Source organism: Parasteatoda tepidariorum, chromosome 7 (genome assembly GCF_043381705.1).
Source record: "Parasteatoda tepidariorum isolate YZ-2023 chromosome 7, CAS_Ptep_4.0, whole genome shotgun sequence".
Classification (NCBI taxonomy): Eukaryota; Metazoa; Arthropoda; class Arachnida; order Araneae; family Theridiidae; genus Parasteatoda; species Parasteatoda tepidariorum.
In genome coordinates, this window is record NC_092210.1 from 1,043,698 (window position 1) to 1,062,947 (window position 19,250).

Sequence of the window (19,250 nt, forward strand, 5' to 3'; positions counted from 1 at the left end):
GAATTTTAAAGCTTAGCTAAACCTAATGTGTTTTTAAGAAAAATAATTTACCCTAGATAAGCCTAACACTTGGCCTTCGTTTATTGCCAAGTTGACAAGTTTAGGCTTAGCTAAGCTTAATATATTGGTATAAAAATGATAAAAACCTAGTTAAGCCTAGCAGGGCGTTCGTATGTAGCTATAGCTAGATTTTTAGGGTTCAGCTAAGCCTAATGTATTATTAAGAAAAATAATTTTGGCCTAGTTAAGCCTAGCATGATCTTCGTGCATTGTCATTTAGACAGATTCAGGCTTAGTTTCGCCTAACATACTGGTATAACAATAACTAAGGCCTAGTTAAGCCTAACGTAAGCCTTATAATATAATGTATACAATTAAAGAATAGTTAAGCCTAATATGGCTTTCGTGTGTAGCTAAAAGGAGAATTTTAAGGCTTAGCTAAGCCTAATGTGTTTTTAAGAAGAAATAATTTAGGCCTGAATAAGCCTAACTTGGCCTTCGTTTATTACCAAGTAGACAGGTTTAGGCTTAGATAAGCCTAACTTATTGGTATATAAAATAATGAAGACCTAGTTAAGCCTAACATGGCGTTCGTGTATATCTAAAAGGAGATTTTAAGGCTTAGCTAAGCCTAATGAGCATCTTTGAAAAAATAATGTAGACCTAATTAAGCCTAAATTGACCTTCGTTTAGAGACAAATAGACAAGATTAGGCTTAGCGAAGCCTAACATAGTATAAATAATAATAAAGGCCTCGTTAAGCCTAACATTGTGTTCGTGTGTACCTAAAAAGAGAGTTTTAAGGCTTAGCTAAGCCTAATGAATTTTTAAGAAAACAATTTAGGCCTAATTAAGCCTAACATGGCGATCGTGTGTAAATAAAAAAAGAGTTTAAAGGCTTAGCTAAGCCTAATGTGTTTTTAAGAAAATAATTTAGGCCTAATTAAGCCTAACTTGACCTTTGTTTGGTGTCAAGTAGACAGGTATAGGCTTAAAGAAGCCTAGCATAGTAGTATAAAAAATAAAAAAAAGGCCTCGTTAAGCCTAACATGGCTCTCGCGTGTTTCCTAAAAGGGGAGTTTTAAAGCTTAGCTAAGCCTAATGTGTTTTTATCCCTTTCCTTCTCGCTCCCGTGAAAATGACGGGGTGAGATTTCGCCCGCTATTTCTCTCTCCCGTGATATTGACAGGCTGGAGTGTTCAGTAGTAACGAGCCAATAGGAATAAAACTAATTCATTTCTTTTGCCCGGAAAACATTTTATTTCTCATTTTACATACCTGATGGCAGACCAGGATATTTTTATGGTAATTGTAGATAGTTAGTTTATTTTGAACTAGTTGCAGAACTAATCAAATGCGTAATACAAATACAAAAGCCAAACAATTAGGTACTTTTATGACCATTTTCTTAAAAATTAACCGATCGTTAAGGGGTTAAGAAAATAATTTAGGGCTATTTAAGCCTAACTTGACCTTCGTTTAGTGTCAAGTAAAGTTTTGGCTTAGTATAAACCTAACATATTTATATAAGCTTAACATAGTATAAAAATAATAAAGGCCTGATTAAGCCTAACACGGCGTTCGTGTGTACCTAAACAAGGGTTTTTAAGGCTTAGCTAAGCCTAATGTATTGGTAAGAGAAACAGTTTAGACCTTATTAAGCATATCACGGCCTTTGTGTTTTGCCGAGTAAATAGGTTTCGGCTTATCTAAGCCTAACAGAATGGTTAGGCCATAAATGCAGGCCTAGCTAACCATTTTAAGGGGGGTAAGAAAATAACTCAGTCGGAGCTATACCTAACATAGCATTTGCGTTTTCTCTAGGGGACAGTTCAAATGCTTATCTAAGGTTATAATAATGTTAGACTTATTATTAAGTTCATGCTAAACCGAACAAGGTGGACAGGCATGTATTTTATTTGTAGCTAATCCTAGAATAGATCATGGACACTCACTTAAAGCCAAATAAGTCTAAAACGTATTCTATTATTGCCAAATGTTGAGGTCTAGGTTCAGCTGTACCTAAAATTGGTTAGAAATATCATTTAAGGCCTAGTTAAGCCTAACATGATAGTCGTGCCTTGAACTTATGCATAATTATTGTCATAGTAAGTCTTAGCCATATATAACATTTTAGTTCGAAAGACAATTTAAGACTTAGTTAAGGCCAATGGCACTTGTGAATCGATTTTTAGACCTAGATAAATCGAAGTTTTCATCCATGATTATGTTAAGGCTACCTAATACGCTAAATCCTAACAGGGCATTTAAGTGTCGCTTATCGATTTGGTTTTGGCTAAGTTTTATATGGCTAGAAATTAAATTTCAAGCCTAGATAACGCTAATATATCACCTCTGTTTCAAGTATGGGCTTATCTATATTTATGATTGGGGTTAGAAATATAATTTAGGCCTATTTACACGAACTTCAAGTTAAGTGTAATTGGAATTCCGTGTATCTTTAACGGGTTGGTTATCATTTAAGTAAGTTTATCATGGCTATTTAAAATTTATGCAAGACCTATATAAGCCTAACTTGGAATTTAATAACATAATATAGACCTTATAAATTCAAAGTTATTCATTTTAGACACATTCAATGCTGCCTGCAATATTTGGGGTGACTTTCTCTATAGACTATCTTCGTCCCGACATGTTTTCGATATTTGAATTTGAGTATAATATGATGATTCAACTGAGATAAGATGGTTGAGTATGATGTGATGATTTGAGTTTGATATATAATTTCGAATTTGAGTACTTAATACTTTTTTTAACCTTTATTTAATACTTTACTTTCATCCTTGTTACCTATTTTTTACCATATCCTACATGGATTTGTTTATGTATAGCTTGTTCCCATTGAACTTGTTTTTGTTTCAGCTGCTAACAAAATTTTCGGTTGACTGATTTTCTTAGACTACTATTAAGGAATATAATTACAAAATTACTTTTTAGCATACAATTCAGGTCTAGTTAAGCCTAACGTAAATGCTAGGCATACAAGTTCAGTTTGAGGTACATGGTAAATTGTTACATTACATGGTAAAAAGCGAAAGTTAAGCCGTGCGTTAAATCCACAAATGCCTATTCCACAACTCTTGAACTTGTGAATATTCTCCCAAACTTTTGAATATTTTTGTGCTGCTCGTGAATATTCCTCCAAAATGAAATGGAAACAGATTAAGTCCAATTATTTTATTAATTAATTATTATTATTTTTATTATTATTGCAGAAATAACTGTCTGAACTAACTACCGTTGTTTAGGAGACGTAATCACGATAATGCCAGAATTATTTATTATTATTTTGCAATATTAGTTTAGATCACTGAGAATTCACTAAAATTCAGATTATGATTAAAGCAATTAATTTAAAATTATTAAAAGCACTTAATTTAAAACTAATGAAAGCAATTAATTTGAAACTATTAAAAGCAAGCAATTTAAAACTATTATAATAGCATTTTAATAAAGATTTATAAAAATTAAAGAAAATTTGCCCAGAAATATTTGAAGTGATGACACCATATTGTTGATTTCAAGTGTTTGATTTCGCAACACTTGAAAGCCAAGTGCCAAGCTCTTTTGACAAGTGCCAACTCCTGGTGAATGAACTATACACATACATCCTTTGTGTGTATGCGTATAGTTCATTCACCAGGAGTTGGCACTTGGCTCCACCACTTTGGACACAGAGTTCATTTCAGCGCGGGAGTAAGATGAGAAACATGTCCGCACTTAAAATTTAATACAACCCTAATTGCGAGCCAAACACAAACAGTGACTTATTTTTCAGTCACTTACTTCGCTTTATCATCTGCTATTACACCTTTTGTTTCTCTAGCTATGTAAATATGTTTTAAATTTAAAAACTGCTGTTTTCCCAGCAAAATGTCTCAAAGAGGACAAACTATTCACTCAAAAGAGAGAAATATCATAAAAAAGGCCACGAAATATCATTAAATTTATGAAATATTCTATGTTAAAAAAATGCAGATAAAGTTTACTAAATAAATATTTTTGCCATACGATCGCCAAATAGCAACCTTGTTCAAGATTGCTCACAACCCTTCTCTCAAAAATAGCAAAATAGTATTATCGCATACCACGTGATGAAGGCGGAGCCAATTGAAAACTCCTGATGAACGAGCTATATATGCAGCTATGAGTGTAAATAAAAAATACACAGTTTTTAAATAATTTTATTTATAAACAACATTTTTTTTTAAAACTATGCATTTTCATTGAGTCAAACGAAACATTTTTATGTTACAAAATGTGCACATAGTTCGTCTTTTCCAAAAATTTACAAATAAACTCTCTTATTTTAATTCACAAAATGTTATTCTATATACAAGGCCACATTGTGCAATTTCCATTATTTCATGCCGAAATTGTTTTTTTTTTCTCTTTATAGTGCGAAGTAAAAGCTGTAAAACATGTGAAAATTATTTTTTTTAATGAAGTATTATATGCAATTCAATTAATTCATAGATTAATATTAAGCCATTTTAAAAACATTTATTGAAAATATATTCGGTCAGATATACAACTTTTTCTTTTATATCAAATTAACATACGTAAAGAAGAGGTGATGGAAAAATATTACCAAGATTATTTGATTAATACATCAAATTCTGTAATCACCTCACTTAATGTTTATTTTTGAATCCTCAACAAAAATATAAATTTTTTTCATATCAATCATTTACGTAACCTTTCTTAACTGCGTGACAGACTATAAGATTAAGATTTAGAAACTTGAAATTATAAAGGAGTGCAGAATAATGTATAACGGGATACAATAAAGTAAAAGAAAAGCGACGTTTGATTAATAACTCGAGAGATTGTTCAAATTTTAGTAAAAAATAGTTTGTTTGCGTATTTTACCCCTAAATTAATATATTTGTATGTCCTTAAAAATAAATTGCTGAACAATCAAAATAATGAATTTATATTTTTAACAAATATTATTTAACCATTAAATTATCTTCTAACAGTATGAGCTACAGAATATACTTGAAGTTATTAATAAATACATGTTGGGATCACTTGATAAAGGTTATTTATTAGTTAAGATAACTTTATTAAGAATTGAGAAGGTATCCTAATTTTATTATCATATTTGAGAAGGATACCAAATTTTATCATTTTATTTAAAGAAGATTTCAAATTTTATTATCATGTTTGAGAAGGATTCCAAATTTTATCATTATATTTGAGGAGGATTTCAAATTTTATCATATTTGAGAAGGATTCCAAATTTTATCATCATATATGAGGAGGATTCCTAATTTTATTATCATACTGAGAAAGATTCCAGAAATTCACGACAAGCGTGATGATTAGAGAATACTTCATGTATTTTTTTTAAATTCAGCTTTTATTTGCTTTTAGGGGAAAAAACGTATCTATATTTTAATCCTCTAACTGCAGATTCCAATATGAATTCAGGTTGAAACCCGTAATTTCTTTCTGCTAACCAGTTCATTTTCATATTAATCAACTCAATTTTATGTTAATAAGATTATGTTTCTCACCACAGATAAAAATCTAATGATGGTGTCGCAGTTTTCCATTGTTGTCAATTCATTTTTATTGGCTGGAAAATCACATGGTATGATCCAGTTTTCCCACATTAATTTTCATATTGGTTTGGTTGTCACCAACATAAAATTGGCATAAGTCTAAAAGATATTGTTTTCCTATAAATATTTCTGTTTCCCTAATTTGAAGGTGTTTCCCTAATTACATGTGCTGTTATTATAAAAGTTTTGATTTTGTTTGATTTTTTAAATTAAGAGTTTAGGAGGATTGTTATTATTATTATTAGAATAATGTAATTCTTCGTCACATTTAAAGACAAAGTTATTCAAATCGGTGTCTGATCTTATCCGTTTCACAATTATTAATTTTTGGTGCAAATTACATAACAAGAATTCCGGTTAAGGAGATTCGTTAAATGATTTAGAGCTTAACTTTCATGCACAAAGCGATGAATGCAAAAATTGTATTTAAAATGCATCCGTCACCGCGGCACCTTCCGCCGGACTCAGTGGAACATCCCAGCCGATAGCTCGGGGCTACTACTTCTGCTTCTGAGATATGGTGTGATTTGTTACGCCAATCGAGCTGCTTCCCGACACTATGGAACTTTTCACCGTGAATGTCAGTTTTTTGTCATTGCAATAAAACATTAAACCAGTTTGCTGATATATGTAATGATAAGCGGTCATTTTGACTGCTGCATTGATTAGTTAACTTTTAAGATTTAAATACTGTAATTTTTAAATTGATTTTGATTTTATTATTGTATTTGGTTTAACTTAGCTTTTGCACTGATTTTATCATTTTAACTTTGCTATTTACAATCTCTTCTTTTACCTACTCTATATTTAACTTTCTAGTGTGGTTTTAGCTTTGACCATTTTGTCTTGGTTTAGCCCTAACTTTCAGTGACTTTTATACTGTTTCACTTTTACTGATGATCAACCTTTCGTCGAGAGGAATGAGTTTATTGGGGTTACTGTGACCGAGGGAGAGGGGGAAGGTCCGATTGATACTCATTTTATGACTGATGGCGAACAGCTCCAAACTAAGATCTACAATATTTTACACAAGTCTACATGTCAGATAGCGATTGTGTATAGGGCGGAAATGCTCAGGACAGTTAACGATTTACTTGTGATCATTAGCAAACAAGACGCAAACTTTGCCGTGATGAAACACCAGTTGGATAGAGCTTCGGAACAACTAGACACAACTGAGAATGCAATTATGGATGTGGCGAGCACTGGTGATCGGAACCTATGCTGATGCTTTGAAGAACAATAAGAGACACGAGTTTGTTACAAACAAAAAACCAAGAACCAGAGATCACATAATACTGATTAGACCAGCCTCAAATAATACGACTTCGGATCAAACTAAAAGTGATTTTATCAGCGCCTGATCCGAACAAGCTGAAAATTGGAGTGAAGATAAGGGATGGTGGTGTCCTGATCCAGACCAACAGCGAAAGAGAATTGCAGATCTTTGAACAAGAATTCAGTGGTAACAACCTAACTGAGAATTATAACATCTCAAGACCAAAAGTGGTCAACCCATCCATAATTATCTTTGGAGTTGACGAGGCCGTAAACAGAGAGGACTTGAGGGAGGCTTTAGTGAACCAGAATGATATAATAGACAACGAAGACTTTGATATTAAGTTCCCTTTGTGAGCAGGCAGGGACAGAAATAATTGGGTCGTTGAAGTTAATCCAAACTCTTTCAATAAGATCATGAATATGGATAAACTAAACGTAAAGTGGCGACGACACTATTTCCAGGAGTATCTGAGAATAAGACAATGTTTCAAGTGCTCTGAACTCGGTCACTTGGCCCGGGACTGTACAAAAGAAAAGGTTTTTAAGAATTACTCACAGCGTGGCCACCAAGAAAGAGATTGCACAAACTGTGAGCATTGTTTATATTGCGCAACAGCCAACAGTAGGTACAGAACAACGCACGAGAGGTCAAAATACAACCCGTTTGACAACCAATGCTACCAATTAATCCGAACTAGGGAACAACAGTCTAAGAGAACAAATTATGGTTAACAGACACCAAGCACCCCTAAAATTCGGCCTCCTCAATCTCCCTCGGTCCAGGACTGTGAGTATTCAACTAAACCACGATATCTCAGAGTTAAATCTCGATATCGTCGGAATTAACGAACCTTATTGTAACCAACAGTTTTATATCACTGATTTTTCCAGTAATATTAAGATCTATGCAACTACCGATAAGCCAAAAGCGGCTATCCTAATTAATCGTACAGACCTTGAGGATTTTAGTATTCTTAGTGAACAGAATATTCAGGCAATTGGCTTTACCTACGGCTCTAGTCAACACCTTTTTATAGCTATTTATATTCCTCCTAGCGACAAAATTGAGCCCTATATTTTAAAACTAGAGTCCTTGGCTGCCCGCTACACTAACCGTGCGTTACTGTTTTCTAGTGACTTCAACGCCAAATAACCAGTTTGGGGAGGTAACATAGTGAACCGTTGCGAGCCAGTTTTGCAGTTTGTAAACCAATTTGATCTAATCATTTTAAATGATCCAACATGTCCCCCAACTTACTTACTGTACACCTCAGGGTCAAAGCTGGATAGACCTAATGATTACAAACAATACACTTTTTCGCAATTACGGTGCCGCGGATAAAATTACTGCCTCCGTCCATGAACTTGCACCTACACTCCTGACACAATATTGCAGAGCTGCACTGACCACAATAGGGTAACACGATTTTATCATAATAAACTAAATTGGATCAGTCTTAAGACGGGGTTAACGAACCAAATTAAACGTTATGACCCGAGCGCTATCAATGATCAAGCTACATTAAACAGATGTATTGTCAATGTCACAAATGATTTTGCTACCATCTGCAGACGGGTAACTCTTAAGTCGAGCGGGCTCAACCATAAAACAAACAATTTTTGGTGGTCCGATGAACTAACAATCAGAAGAAAACGTGTGAGAGCCATGACACGTAGATATCAGAATTGTACTAACACAGCAGATAGATTAAGATATCAGATTGAATTTAAATTAAACTTAGCCAACTATAGAAAATTGATCAGACATCAAAAGAGAGTGGAAGTAAAGAGATATATTGAAAGCTTTACAACGGGATTGCCTTTGGCAAGCCGTATAAGATAGCGAAAAACCTTAACATCAGGAAGCAAAACAATACCCTCACCGTCAATAAGGATGGTATTGAAACAACAAACTATAAAGCATCAATTATCAATATCTTGAATCATCATTTTCCAACGACTCGGAACGCTGATGTCGACATTAACTTTAGCGGCATTGTTGACGACTGTTTCACTGTAACCGAAATTGAGCACATCATAAGAAGTATTAAGCCCAATAAATCTCCCAGCCCAGACGGCATTCCAGCTGAGGTGTACAGAGAACTCTTCTATCGCAATAAGGACTGGTTTGGGGCGGTCCTCAATGAATGCTTTCAGTTGGGTGCTTCCCCGACTTGTTGGAAAACCGCACTCATCAGTCTATTACTAAACAGGGAAAGTACCCCCGTTTACCACAGGGATATCGCCCGATCTTCCTGCTCTCTACCTGGGGAAAAATATTGGATAGACTGTTAACCGAGAGTCTAGTTTACTTTCCTGAAATTAATAAGAAGCTAAATGTAAACCTACATGGCTTCTGGAGAGGCAGGGAGACGGACGAAGCCTTTAAACGCCGTGGTTAACTTTGTTAATCAATTCTCCTTTAAATGAGTTTCATTTTAATGATTGTAACCTGCTGGCCTTTGCTGATGACGTCTTTCTTTTGATGAAACATTCTATCTTATATCGCATTGACAAACTGGGGTCTGGTATCATTCAGGTCTTAATTAATTGGGCTAGGGATCACAGCTAGAAATTTGCACCCGATAAAACCAAGCTGATCACTTTTCCAAAAGATTCAAAATGCATAAAAAGGTCACCATGTATAAGTATGGAAGGTACCAGAACCGCTTACATCAAAAATGAAAATGTGCATTGAAATACCTCGGTGTGGTTCTCGATCCTCGGTTGAATTAAGCCCCTCATCTTGAGCAACTCAGAATTGACATCATTACGTTTTATAACAGATTTAAACAATTTAGTAGGGCTACCTGGGGACTGAGTTCGAACCTTCTAAAACTCATTTACTTTCAAGCAATCGAAAAGAAAATTACATATGGTGCCTCCGTGTGGTATAAAAACAATGTCAAAATGAACAGGAAACGTAAAAGCATTTAAAGAATCCCACTACTTAACTTAACTAAATGTTACTCTGCCACCAGTACGGAGGCACTACAAATCCTAGCCGGTGTCATTCCAATTGATCTAAAGATTAGGGAAATAATTTCAATTAAAAGACAGACCTGGACTCCTCAAAATAACTTCGACACTGATTATCAAACTGATGAGCTAAAACAATATAATCCAAGCTCAGTCCCTATCTACAATCCTGCAAAACTAAAGGTAGTCATCAGGGGTTTCAGCTCACCGAGGGGACTTGGTTATGAGATTTACACCAACGGTAGTAAAAAACAAATAATAAACCAAACTACGGGCAACACTGAAGATCGTGTGGGTTGTGGTTTACTAGTAAAATTCAACAATCAAACCATATATGAACACTCTGTCCGTTTAAACAATGAGTCTAGCGTCTACCCCGCCGAACTAACAGCAATTAAACTTGCAACCCTTTGGGCAAAAGATAAAAATATTCAACATTTCAATATTTTTTTTTGATTCAAAATCCTCGTTGCAGGCCCTCGAAAACCCAATTCCGATCATTGAGGAAATTAAAGAAATGGTTCAAAACAAATACTGTTCTGGATTAAAGCTCAATTGGATTAAAGCTCATTCGGGGGAGCCTGGCAACGAGGAAGCGGATAGTTTGGCTAAGAATGGCATGTTATTAGGCGAGGTAGACTTCTACTATCCTTTAACTAAGCCCCAGATTAAGTGCAGGCAGAGGTAGGTCAGTAGGGTTTTATGGAAGGACAGGTGACGCAACTCTTTGAACGGAAGGCGTACTTATTACCTGATCCTCGTTATTAATGAGCGTTTTTTATCCTCTGACTTCTATTTTAACCAATTTTTAACATCCCACGGGATCTTTGGCGAACATCACGCCAGAATTTTCCATAAATCTTCTACCTGCAAATATTGTGACTGTCACCAGTCAATTAAACAACTAATCATTGAATGTGGAAAGTTTGCAACTCTCAGGGGAAATTACTTCAACAATAGATGTGATACGAGATCCTGGTGTACGACAAATAAACAAAAACAAATTATCAAACGCACCTCAGAAGATGCCCTTACCCCTGATGATCTTATGGATCCCCTCTACACGAGTTAACTGCAGCTTTCCGGTCATTGGGTTGCCCTCCTGTTCAATTTCAGCTAATCTGTCACCATTTTATTGTACACTGATTTTATCCTTTTGTTTTCATTGCATTTTATGATATAACTTACGCTTATCTTTGCTCTTTTGCCCTTTTACTGCTTTTGCATATTCTAACTTTGATGCTTTTAAACATTTCGACTTTTGTCATTTTATCTGTTTTACTTCCCTCCTCTGCGGTTTTGCTGGTTCTATACACCCCTGATTTTAATGTATGCTTCCTTTTGTCGTCGGCTTCTTCGGTTCCAGACACCCTGTCTGGATCGGTGAGGTTGTGATCTCACTGTCATTACCTTAGCTTTATTTTATCTTGTGTTGGTATTGACTTTATATTGATTTTATTTGCTGTTTGTTTCATTGTTCTATTGCTCCAATGCTTGTTGTACAACTTGCACTTTGGGCAAAATCTGCTAACAACCACGATATTTTGTTAATGTGTATTATTTGATGTTTTAACTTTTATTTTCGTTTAACATGTCATGCTCACTATAAGGGAGGTTCCGTCGGCTACGGCACTATAAGACGGAACTCTCGGAGCGTTTAATTTTGCTGTTGCCATCAGCTTTTGTAATTTAGTTTTCTTTTAAATAAGTGCCACGGAAGTGGCTTAGCCGAGCTGGTCACGCGATTGGGTGCATGCGCTGGTGGACGGATCGCGGTTCTTTCACGGGGACTGTCGTGGCGACGGGTCGTTCCTCCGTATGCCCAAATGAGGGCGGGTCGGCATAAATTTTCCTTAAAATGCATCCATCCCTTTGTTAAGCAAAATTATTAAATCATAGTTGTGATTTCGAAATTTTTTTATAACCATAGTAATAATAATTTAATTTCAAATCTTATTTCAAAAAATGATTACCTAGAAAAATGATTTATGTTCACTTAAAATCTTAACAGTATCATCAGGGGAACATTTAGACGTGGAAAGTGGGTCTTTTTATTACATATATTTTCGGTTTAATAATTTCAGCTGTTTTATGCCAAAAAACAGCCATTATTGCTAGGCAATCAACGGGGTTGCGAGCAGTGGGCTTAGCCCACTATTCTCATAAGAAGGAACACTGCACAGCAGGAGATTATGTAAAAACTTTTCTTATATAACTCGACAGTTAGAGGGTTAAAAATAAAATCATTGTGGAAATTTATTAGTATATGGGATATAATCGATATTTACATAACTTATCTTTTGGATGAAATAAAATATCTCTGTGTTTTGGAATCCAGAATGTAGCACCACTCTAAAAAGTAAAACTTAAGGATAATTTAGATGTCGTCACGTGATTGGGCAAGACTGTCCTGTACCGTGAGTTGCAATTTTTAAGGCCTCTCCATCCACAATGACTGAGTGAATGCATCCTATGAAGCCCTTGTAGTATGCATTATTCAGACCTGCAGGTAGATTGGAGCAACCTCCTGAAAGAGATAAAATACGGATTGTTGATTTGGTGATCTAGTTCAGTTTCTATTGAACTTGGACTAAAAACTGGAAATGCTTTAATTTTTACTTATTTTTATTTAAAATAAAGCTTTTAAACTATTAAATGGCAACAGAAAAAAAAGGTTTATATCATCGTTAGAGCACGCGATACGCGTAGTATTAAGTGTCAATTTGAGGTTAACATTGAGGATATGGACGCTGTTTTCAATTTTGACCCCTTGGTTTTTGAAAGAGAATTGTTCGAAAAAAAATGGAGGAAAGAATGAATGCTTAGCAAATGAGTTACGAAATTAATGCAATCAATTAAATACATTTGACGCTTTCAATTTTTAAATATTTGAAAACCCCATATCAACTTGAAGACTAATTTTGCATGCAACTTGCAACTTGTAACAACTCCGAACTAACTAAAATTGTAATTTGTAAGGCATCCGACTAGTTTTGACAACATTTTTATAAAATTTAAAAAAAAAAAACTAGTTTATTTTTTTATTATGTATAAAAACTTGTAAAACTAGCAAAAAAATCATTATTATTATTTATTTTAAATGGCCATTTTTAAGCAAAAATGCGAAATTTGTTTTTGCATGTACGCAAAACACTGTACAGATTTTTCCATCGCTTAAAATTGAAAATCCTTTGAGGATTATATTTAGAAGGCCATCAACAATATTTTGTACTATTATCTTAAAAGCAAATGCATATACTACTGAGTTAGGGGTCAATGCAGTTGAAAAAACAAATTTTTAAAACTTTTTTAACATTCCTTTGCGGAAAAATATGCATAAAAAACGAAATTCTGCTTTTTTCTTTTAGTCTGTAGTTCGAAACATGTGTACTATAATCATAAGCACTCATGAAAAATTGTAGATAGTAATTTTAAAAATAACATGAGATATCGTGTTTAAGGTGCTGCAAAATGTGAAAGAAATTTAGTTTTGAGATAAGTGCATTTAAATATTTTAAATCATTAGTCTATCTACTGTTATCATCTTGCACAAAAACTGCTATTACTTTGTAAATAACTGGAGTACAAACAAAAGTAAAAAATTTTTAGAACCTAAAAGTACAGGGGTTTTAAACTTATAATGAAAATCAATTTCGAAAGTCTTGCCCAAAATCATGTATTTGACCTAGTCAGATATCTTAAGTAAATATTACACTGAAAAAAGTTAGAACTCTAAGTTTCTTTTGTGGTAGAATCGACAATCAGTTTTAAAATCGAAACTCTTAGAAAAACGTTTCGAACTCGCGTCTGTAATCATTTGCTAGAAATTTTTCCCCTTTTTCTCTTTAAAATATACATATTTTATTTTCTTTATTTAGTGAATTCTTAAAAATTTGAGGTTCAGAGCTACTTTATAACAAGAAAATTTGATTTACGAAAAACCTTTTAGAGCTAATTTAACAAACATGTTACTAAGACCGCCAAGATAGTTCTTTAAATGCTACCATCTTTGTGAAAATTTGAGAGTGTAGTTAAATTTAAGCTGCTTTCTTTTCAGATGTTTCTCCGAAAAATAAATATTGGAGTCATGTATTCAGAATGAAAAGTTCAGTTTAAGGCAATCGTCACTTTTAAAAACTGAATTAATATTTTAAAATAAAAAAACGTTACTCTTTCTTAGATTTAAAATGTATGAATACGAGATTTCAAATCGATCTGTAGTTTTCCCGTTTTAAAAATGGACCTTGATATTACTTAAAATGTTTATTCCTCCTTGATTATTTTTGGCTATATACAATTCGTGTTCAGAAATTGAAACATTTTTCCAAACTTAAAAGAAAAACAGATTTTAGATAGTTTTTTATGAAAAAAAAATAATTAGCGAATTGATCTTATCACATTTAATATTTGCTTACAAAATACCATAGAAAAATTGTTCTAGAGATGTTATGGGTTAATAGGTGGTTTAAATGAATCGTGAATTCCAAGCATTTAAAAATTATAATTCATTTAAACGTTTGAATTATTTTTTTATTTTTTAATACTTAAAAATAGTATCAGAAATGCAAGTATTTTTTTTATATCTTTTTTAAAATAGTTGCGTTTATTTTACAAAATGATGCGAATGTTACATAAAATGTGTGTAGATATTACAAAAAAAGCAATTTAACACTAGATTGTCCAAGGAAGTCCTTTTGACTGTTTTTTAATTTCAATTAGAAAAACAACGATGTATATAATGACACAATTTCTTAGAATTTTGTGACTTTTTGTGCAACATATAATTTTTTTTATTTTTAGTATTTAGTAATAACTTGTTATATAACTGTAAAAAATATTAAAAATTAATTTTAAACAAATTACTTTACACAATAGTTATTCTTTCACAATCCAGTCATTTTGACTGCTTTTGGGCAATATACGTAGGTATATATACTAAGTTTCAGTCTTTCTAGTGTTAAGTACTGTTGTATTCCAAAATTAAAATAAATCTAAATAATTTGTTAACATTTATTAGAAGTACTGATTTTTAATAAGTTGTTCAAAGTAATCAATCAAAAAATATTTTTAATACTTTGCGTAAAACTGTTTCAAAAAAGTGGTAAGATTTTTATTGAAGATTTTATTTAAAGATAATTAAGATTTCTGATTCATTCTATAGATTTGATTGTAGAGAATATTCCAAAGAATTATGAATAAGAAAATGTTTCGACTATTCCTCTTTCTATGTTTAAGTGGTCAAAGATTCTACTTACCTATCCAAAGTACACCATCGGTATTTAGATATTTAGTTTCAGGTGTGGATGTTACAACGGCTGGGGTATTGTCATCTACTTGCAACATACCATGGCGATTATTCCTAAAAAATTAATAAAAAGAATGCATAAGATAGACTTAGATATAACCCTAAATATAAACTAATATATAATAAGCTAATATATACAGTCCCTGGTCAAATTATTAAACGCACTTTAAGATTCTATGTAAAATCTTAATTATCGGGTGACACTACACAATTTTATTGTTTTTACGCGACTGAAACCGGTTTTTTACTTGTTTACGTTCGTGTATCAATTGGTTAAATTAGACGATATATAATATTAATTCGACGATTGGATAAATGAGACGGTAAATTATATAAATATAGAATACTTAATATACCAGGTATTATATTATTATATTGTAATAATTAGACCAAATTATTAGACACACTGTAATGTTTTAACAATGACATGTTTTGCACGAGTTTATAGGCAATACTTTTGTATTTAAACATACATGTCATGGGTTTTTATTCAGGAGATTTTTTATATACTTTCCATTTGCATTTATTTTGAACGTATTGCATTACAATGTTAACCCATTGATACACGAACACAAACAAGTGCAAACCGGTTTCAGTTGTTTAAAAACAATAAAGCTGTATTGTATCAACTGATAATTAAGATTTTACATAGAATCTTATAGTGCGTCTAATAATTTGACCAGGGACCGTAGCCCTACATATTATAAGGTAATATAAACCAAGTCAATATATAGCCTTACTTATACGATATAAAGTTATATGTAAGCTAATATAAGATAAAATATTATATTTGGCCCTTGGACGTTAATTTTATATTTTTAGTATTCCACTATATTTCGAAACTTTTAAGGGAATCGAAAAATTGTTGCAGCAAATTACGAAAGCATATTTGAAAAAATTTTTGGCAAACAATTTGTTTAAACAATTATAAATTTTTTGAAAGTGATATTTAACAATGATGATTAAATTTTTTTAACAGTATTTTTTAACACTGATTAATTTTTTTGGCAGTGATATTTAACAGTGATGATTAAATTTTTTAGCAGTATTTTTTAACAATGATAATTTTATTTATATTATTTCAATTAATAATAAGCAAAAAAAATTTAATATGAGGGTATTCATATTTTTATATATTTTAAATAAACAAACTACCAAATTTGAATGAAATATGCCATTTGAATAGTTTCTAAGTAATTCAATTTTAAAAAGTTTTGCGTTTAAAAAAATAATTTCTCGAAAACCTTGCTGAACTGAGAAGATTATATTTTTCTCTGTGAATATATCACAGAAGTAATATTTACCTGTCAATCACAGCCCTGTGCCAATCGCCGTCATTGATCCTGATGTTGTGTTTGATTAGAAGTGGTTCTCTGTTTCCAGCTGAGTTGAAACTCACCACAAGAAAACCATCTTCTACAGCAAGGGCCATAAAATCACCAATAGTTGAAACATCTTCATGGGACCATAAAATAAGACCATCAGTAGAATCTGTTCGAAAAGTTACTTCAACGCGGTTGTGGCCGTCAGTGAATAACCTACAAGTAAATTATACTTCAGATCTATGCACCAATTACAAGTTACAAACTGTACAGACTTTTATTATAGTAAGAAATCATNATTACTAATCTTTTGAATTCAATTCTATTTAACATAAAAATTCTGAATACGAAATTAATAAAATTTCGCCTACCTTGGTATTGGGTGCAGTCCGTCTGTCAAAAAAAAAATATTGTAACATATCGTCCAGTTGAAGAACTTCAATTCTTGATTCACTCACACAATACGTCTGTTTGTTAACGTCTTAATGCAATTCATCAAAATAAAATGTAGAACGTCTTTGGTGCATTTTATTTTTCGACAGCTTCAGGTATCTAGGGGTATTGTTGTCTTAGGATTGCAGGAGGGAAGGCCGAGCCCCCAAAATATGGGGGAAGGCAAGGAACATCAGAACTACGTTAAGTAACATTTATTCACATATAGGACATAACACTGGACAATACACAAAATACAAGACACTTAACTTATTAGAAGAGGCCGTCTGCCTCGTCGGCTACCATCACATACGATGTGTGTGGGGAGGGAAGGGTGTGCGCCATGATATGCGTGGGGAAGGTGCGCAATGATATATGTATGTGTGCATGACGTATGGAATACGCTTCCTACATATATATATATCGTCGAGCACCATTGTTTTAATAAGAAAAAGACAGTCAACCTAAACAGCTACAGCCTACGTGTTCTCCTTGTGAAAAAGAAATAAATTTGAAAAAAAGAATGAAAGATTTCGCTAAAAATTTTACCAACATAAAATTATATTAGTTTATTTTTTCCTCACACTTAAAAAAAGACAAATTTTTAAAAAAATAAATAAAATTGCAATAAGTAAAAAAGTAAATAAAATTACAGTAAATAAGAGAAATAAATAAAGTAACCAACTACAAGTTAAGACCCATACAAGCATTTATTATAGAATTAAATCATTTTGAAAAAAAAAACACTTGCAAAAGGTGAGTATCATCACGCACTATTGTTTTCTTTCATCAAAAAAAAAATTTCAATCTGAATAACTTCAGCCACATGCGATCATTTTGAAAAAAATAATAATAATAAATTTGAAGAAAAGGATTAAAGATTTTCTTAAAAAAGTTACTAAAATAAAATTATGCTGGGCTATTTATTTTTTTCTTCCCATTATTGACAGAAAAAAGAACATTTTTTTTAAAAAAAATAAGTCAAATTAATTTGGTAAAACATATTAAAATTCGACAAGCAGATTGATGATAAAATAAAATGAACATATTATAAAATAAAATAAGCATATTATAAAAATGTAAATTACCTTGTAAAAAGCTTGTTAGGGAACTTGAGAAATGTTTTACCATCAAACATAATGGGTTCATCAACAGACACATTTTCAATATCTGGGTACAAATCAAGAAAAAAAAATTTAATTCACATTGTTAGAAGAAGGTATCAAGTAACATTTTAAAAACTTGCTGCCCAATTCAAAATTTTTAATGATTTTCTATTGATGGATCAACATATTCTTGATGGTAACCATCAATAAATCTATCATGAACTATTATAATTCTGATGGCTACCGACATAAGTAACCATCGCCCCAATGAAGGAATTCAGAGTGATTTATGATAGTTCAACATAAGAATAGCAACTTGTTTTGATGGTTTTTTTATGTTGAACCATCAGAAATTTCCATCATAATTTCTTAGAAATCAAATGTTGGAACGATCATGAACAATCATCATAATGGTGAAATTCGGACTGATTTATGATGGGCCAACAAAAAAATAAGAAACCAAATTGTTTTGAGGGTATATTCATGCGAACCAACAAGAATTTCCATTAAACCATCATAAAACATCACGGATTATCATGGATTGTTGTTCCATGAGAATCAAATTTCTCTTGATGATTAACCATCATAGTATTAGAGTAGAATTTTCCATCATGGAATGATGGAAGTTTGTTGGCATATCAAACAACATGAACGCATAATGGAAAATGTTGAATGATGGTGACCATCAAACGATGTTGGACCATCATGAATCGCACTGAAAGCAACATGAACGTACAAAAATTTTTGATGGGACCATCAAGAATTTTAATATGAGTATGGTCCGTCAGCTACGTGAAGCACATATTACCGCCAAATTCTGCTTAGAATGCGTTTCGTAACTAACTTCTATCTGTTTCTATTCATGTTTAGCAGTTTCAGCCCATGTTATAGCTGTTTCTGTTCAAGTAAAAATTCTCTCACTGAAACTTCACTTAGTATTTCAGATATTTATTTAATTATTTAAAACACAACTCAATATAAATTGAATAACTTACTTGTAATTTGATTAAAAGTAGCTCGATTCACTTATTTCTTTTTCATTGAAAATAAATGAACAAATTGCTGGAGTAAATTAATACTTGATGTACACACTTTTTTCAAAATATTCATTTTCATTAAAACTATAACTTTAGAGTTTTGCTTATGCCTACTTTTTGTATTGAATCATTATTTATTTGAAATAAATCAAATTATATCAAAGTTGTGGTGCTCCGGTCGTATTCCTGTAGTGAAG

General features: G+C 32.4%; 1 protein-coding gene across 2 annotated transcripts in view; it reads right to left on the reverse strand.

Moving 5' to 3' along the window:
* Positions 1–11,005: 11,005 nt before the first annotated feature.
* Positions 11,006–19,250, reverse strand: part of LOC107441892 (agrin-like) — a 123,479-nt gene continuing 115,234 nt past the window's right edge. For both annotated transcript variants that reach the window (XM_071182996.1, XM_016055288.3), the window contains exons 22-25: positions 17,999–18,080; positions 16,461–16,694; positions 15,107–15,210; positions 11,006–12,378 (exon numbers count right to left, since the gene is read on the reverse strand). In XM_071182996.1, coding sequence (XP_071039097.1) covers positions 12,239–12,378; positions 15,107–15,210; positions 16,461–16,694; positions 17,999–18,080 — 560 coding nt within the window. In that variant the 3' untranslated portion in view covers positions 11,006–12,238. The remainder of the gene's footprint in view (positions 12,379–15,106; positions 15,211–16,460; positions 16,695–17,998; positions 18,081–19,250) is intronic.